This window comes from Malurus melanocephalus, unplaced genomic scaffold (genome assembly GCF_030028575.1).
Source record: "Malurus melanocephalus ecotype Western Australia unplaced genomic scaffold, MMel_1.1 scaffold_746, whole genome shotgun sequence".
Taxonomy (NCBI): domain Eukaryota; kingdom Metazoa; phylum Chordata; class Aves; order Passeriformes; family Maluridae; genus Malurus; species Malurus melanocephalus.
This window is the reverse complement of record NW_026623978.1, coordinates 172,114-176,664: the sequence shown is the minus strand read 5'-3', so window position 1 is coordinate 176,664 and position 4,551 is coordinate 172,114. Positions and strand designations below refer to the sequence as shown.

General features: G+C 64.8%; 2 protein-coding genes across 2 annotated transcripts in view; one reads left to right on the top strand and one right to left on the bottom strand.

Moving 5' to 3' along the window:
* LOC130584659 (lysosomal acid glucosylceramidase-like) overlaps positions 1–1,270 on the top strand; it is a 3,201-nt gene extending 1,931 nt beyond the window's left edge. The window contains exons 4-8 of the mRNA XM_057384773.1: positions 5–123; positions 203–427; positions 517–680; positions 756–881; positions 964–1,270. Coding sequence (XP_057240756.1) covers positions 5–123; positions 203–427; positions 517–680; positions 756–881; positions 964–1,072 — 743 coding nt within the window. The 3' untranslated portion in view covers positions 1,073–1,270. The remainder of the gene's footprint in view (positions 1–4; positions 124–202; positions 428–516; positions 681–755; positions 882–963) is intronic.
* Positions 1,271–2,562: 1,292 nt separating this feature from the next.
* The window catches only part of MTX1 (metaxin 1), a 3,494-nt gene continuing 1,505 nt past the window's right edge, over positions 2,563–4,551 (bottom strand). Inside the window, exons 3-8 of the mRNA XM_057384793.1 lie at positions 4,284–4,363; positions 4,061–4,153; positions 3,646–3,828; positions 3,441–3,517; positions 3,068–3,222; positions 2,563–2,952 (exon numbers count right to left, since the gene is read on the bottom strand). Of these exons, the coding sequence (XP_057240776.1) occupies positions 2,726–2,952; positions 3,068–3,222; positions 3,441–3,517; positions 3,646–3,828; positions 4,061–4,153; positions 4,284–4,363 (815 nt within the window). The 3' untranslated portion in view covers positions 2,563–2,725. The remainder of the gene's footprint in view (positions 2,953–3,067; positions 3,223–3,440; positions 3,518–3,645; positions 3,829–4,060; positions 4,154–4,283; positions 4,364–4,551) is intronic.

Genomic DNA, 4,551 nt, shown 5'->3' with positions numbered 1-4,551 from the left:
GAGCACCAGCGCGACTTCATCGCCCGCGACCTGGGCCCGGCGCTGGCCAACAGCTCCCACCGCCACGTCCAGCTCATCATCCTGGATGACCAGAGGGTGATGCTGCCCTACTGGGCCGAGGTGGTGAGTCCCCACAGCGGCTCTCCYGGCCCCACAGCAGATCTCCCAGTCCTGGGCACTGGTGACCCTTTTCTCCTGCCAGGTTCTCAAAGATCCCGTGGCCTCCAGTTACATCAGCGGCATCGGCATCCACTGGTACCTGGACTTTCTGGCGCCCATCGACCTGACGCTGTCCATCACCCATCACCTCTTCCCGAACTACTTCCTCCTCTCCACGGAGGCCTCCACAGGCTCCTATTTCTGGGAGCCCAGGGTGGTGCTGGGTGGCTGGGAGCGYGGCAGCAAGTACAGCCACAGCATCCTGACGGTAGGGTCTGCTGGGGGCCACGGGCATGCCACCAATGCTGGCCATCCCCCGTGCTGGCCGGTGGCTCAGCACCATCCCCTGCCCCACAGAACCTCAATAACTACGTGACGGGCTGGACYGACTGGAACCTGGCCCTGGACATGGAAGGGGGGCCCAACTGGAGCAAGAACTACGTGGACAGYCCGGTCATCGTGGACAGCAGCAAGGACATYTTCTACAAACAGCCCATGTTCTACCACCTGGGGCACTTCAGGTGTGTTGGTGTCCCGCTGCTGGCTGCAGGTGTCACCTCCCAGCTGCCACACTCAGACYCTGCTTGTCCCCACAGCAAGTTCATCCCCGAGGGCTCGCAGCGTGTCGGGCTGGCCGTCTCCAAGAAGTGCCACCGCTGTGACCTGGAGCACTCGGCTTTCCTGCGCCCYGACGGCGCCGTCGTCCTGGTGGTTCTGAACCGGTGAGTGGCTCCCAGTTCTGCTGCCTAGTCCAAAGCCCCACTGACCCCGCTGAGCCTCCACCTCCTTTCTCTTTCCCCACAGCTCCCCCATGGATGTGTCCTTTGGGGTTTCTGACCCGCGGGTCGGCTCCATCGAGGCCGTGGCTSCCGGTGACTCCATCCAGACGTTCCTGTGGACGCAGCCAGCCTAGCACAGCCACGCCAGGAACGCGGTGCTGGTGGGAGCTTGGGGAGAAGACTCCAAYGAGGCTGGGGCTGCAGCACAGCCCCTGCAGCCCCCTGTACCCCAGGGGACCTGTTTGACCCGAGGGCTGCGACGCCTGTGCTTTTCTAGAAGTTTTCGTAAAATAAACAGGTTTTCTACAAACCCTGACCCGAACCCTTGGTGCCAGCTCAGTGGGCAGGACAATGCCAAGGGCCAGAGGAGGTTTGGGGCAGATGGTACCTTGTGAGCCCCACTGATCCCACCTCCTGGGGCTCCTGGGGCATCCCACGRGGCTGCTGCTGAAGKGACACAGGGGAYTGTCACCCTAGGTGGTGGCATCTCYRTCTGTCTGCCACTGCAGCATCCCCCAGGCAGGGATGGGCCCAAAGCCGGCAGAGCCCAGGGCGCAGCTGCAGYCAGGACACACAGCCGGGATTTAGAGCAGAGCTCCGGCGTCTCTGGCAGCTCCAGCTCCTCCCTGGCCAGAGCAGGCGGCTGTGGTTTCTGCTGCCGGAGCAGCCCTCAGCTCCTGCAGCTAATGGGAACCGGGAGCACGGGGCACATACTTCCTGAGTGACGTTATGGGGGGAGCGGGCTCGGGGAGGGGGGCTGCACTGACTCATTCCCCTCCCACTGGGGCCCCTCGAACTGGGCCAGCACGGGGGAGGCTCAGCAGCTGGCCCAGCACCGCGGCTCCTCTGCGGCCGTGGGCCACGTGGGGCGAGTGGCCAGCAGCTCAGCCCGGGGACCTCGGGCCACCGCAGCGGCAGGGCTGGGATGCCAAACAAGCGAGGGCTGTGTGCCCGCCTGGCYCCACGCCGCTTTTCCATCTGCGCGCTCCCAAACCCGCAGCGGGAACGGCGGCCAACGCCAGCACCGGCCCCACGCCGGGTGGCCCTGGGGACCGAGCGGGCACACGGGGTCCAGGTGGCCGTCCCCGACCCAGCTCCTGGCCCACAGGACACACTCGCAGCTGTGCCAGCTGCAGGAGCTCCCCGGCGCTGGCAGGCGCGGAGGAATGCAAACAGATGTCAGCGCTGGAGGGATCCCGGCTGCTGGAGCGGGGCTGCGGGTGTCCCGCTGGCAGCGGGGAGTGCTCCTGGGCTGGGGACGTGTCCTGACGAGCAGCCCCGGCTGCCCTTGGCACCGATCTCGTGTGCTGGCAGTGCTGCCAGCTGGCAGCAGCGGGGAGGGGAGGCACCAGCCCTACAGCCAGAGGGATGCCACATCAGAATGATGACGCAGGGAAGATGTGGGGCTCGGCCCCACAGCTGCTGGAGAAGGGGGGTGACACTGCCAGGACACCACAGATGCTTTTAGACCCTCTGCTCGGTGCTCAGAAAGAGAAGGATGGGACAAGGGGCAGAGCTGCAGGCAGGACATGTCTGTGCCCACTGCTCCAGCGTGGGCAACTGGGGAAACCGGGGCAACTGGGGCAACTGGGAAAACTGGGAAGAGCCTTGAGCATGCTGGGAGTACGAGAGCAGGAGGAGAGAGGGAGGTTTATTGGCGTGGCACAGGCGCTCCCGTGGAGACGGCGGCGGTTCCTGGTGGGACACCCACAGGGAGCAACGACCCCAGGCTCCCGGCGTAAAAACAGTCAGTCCAGGGGCTCGAGAGGAACAGTCACAGCTCATCCTCACTCCTCCTCCTCCTCTTCCTCCTCCTCCATGGCGATGGGCTGCCGGCCGGCCGGCCCCACGCCGCCGCGCTGGATGGASACGATGCCGCTCAGGAAGGCGTAGCCCAGCATGGCCGCCAGCCCCACCAGCACCGACAGCAGCTGGTTGCGCCGCTTGTGGGGGTCCTCCTCTGCTTCRCTGGGGTCCGTGCCCGCAGCCCGAGGGGCACCCGTCAGGGGGTCACCTGGAGGGGCARAGMAGRGWTRTGGGWGGGAWGGGTCACCCTGGGGATGCACCTGAMGGGGACAGGTCACCTCACCCTGCCGAGCCCCCAGGGTGAGGTGGGGGACAGCCCTCACCTCCGTCCCAGGGGAAGTAGAGGCTGAGGATGGAGGTGCAGTAGTTGCACAGGTTCTGCAGGGACTTCAGGTGCTGCTGCAGTTTCCCGTTGGGCAGCTTGGCCTTCAGCAGCGGCGCCAGGCGGCTGAAGACCAAGGCGTCAAGAGAGGCCGGCCTGGGGCACAGAGAGCCGTGACTGGGCCACTGTCCCCACCCAAAGCCAGCCCCAGCACCCCAGGGGATGACACACGCCCTGTCCCCTGCAAGCCTGTCCCACCCCCAAAGGCTGCAACCCACAGGGGCTGCATCTCCCCTGCAGATAAAGGGTGTTTAACCCTGCTGGGGTGCAGGGGGCTCTCAGAACCCTTCCCCTCTTCCCCTCTGGCCACCTACGAGTCTCCGAAGAAAAACTTCTGGGAGCCGAGGCGCTGGGAGAGGAGTGTCAGGCATTCCCGAGCTTCCCGGTAGAGCTGCAGGAGGAAGACAGAGAGCTGTCCCTTGCCTAAGTGCCAACACAGCACTCAGGGGAAACCCCAGACCCCAATTTGGATTTTGGCTTCACGTGGATCCCCTGAACACCACYGAGCTGTTCCCTCACCTCCTTCTCCAGCTTCTCCTCATCCTCCATGTAGTCATCACCCCACATGAGCTGCAGCCGCTCCAGGTGCCGCTTGTGCATGGCGTTGGGCAGGAAGAAGTTGAGGGGGAAGGGGATGGTTTCCGCGTACCACTTGCGCGTGTGCTCCACGTAGTTCTTGGCATCCACCCAGAAGGTGTGGATCTGTGGTGGACAACGACAAGCACAGCTGCCCTGGAGACCACTGGAAGGGCTGGAGAGACCCCAACCCACTGCTGCCACCCCCAAATCCCGACCCCTGACTTGCCAGGACGCTGCTCCAGGCAGTGCTCTCTGGATCTGTTGGTGGGTGGGGACACCCCAAACCCCAGGTTTTGGCATGGCCCCAAGGGAGCAGACCCCATTCTCCCTTTCCCTGCAGCCCCCCGAGCCTCACCAGTACTGGCAGCAGCTTCTCCTCCAGCAGGGACACGAAGGCCAGCGTGTCCGCGCTCTGCGTGGCCGACAGGTCGTAGTCAGCGTTGTACTTCTGCGGGGMAAACGCYGCGGTCTGATCCCAAAATCCCACCMGTGGGTGACAYAGCAGAGCCCCCTGCTCCCTGAGAGGGGGCTCCAGCACCCCCAGCCCAGGGGAGGGGATGCCCCACGCCTCCCTGTACCTGTTTCCTGAGGTGTGTGATGATCTGCTGCGTTTTGGAGATGGTGCCCTCGTCCTGTGTCCTCAGCGCAGGTAGGTGCCCTGCGGGCAGGGGGAGTGGGGGCTGCAGTGGGGTGTTGGGGGGCACCCAGAGAGGGTGAGGGGTGCAGGGGGATGGAATGGGGGGACACGAGGCAGAGGTGCAGGTGGTGACGGGTGTAAGGTGAGGTGTGGGACACTGGTGAAGGGGAGGGGGTGTAAACTGTGTGATGGGAAATGGGGAATGTGCT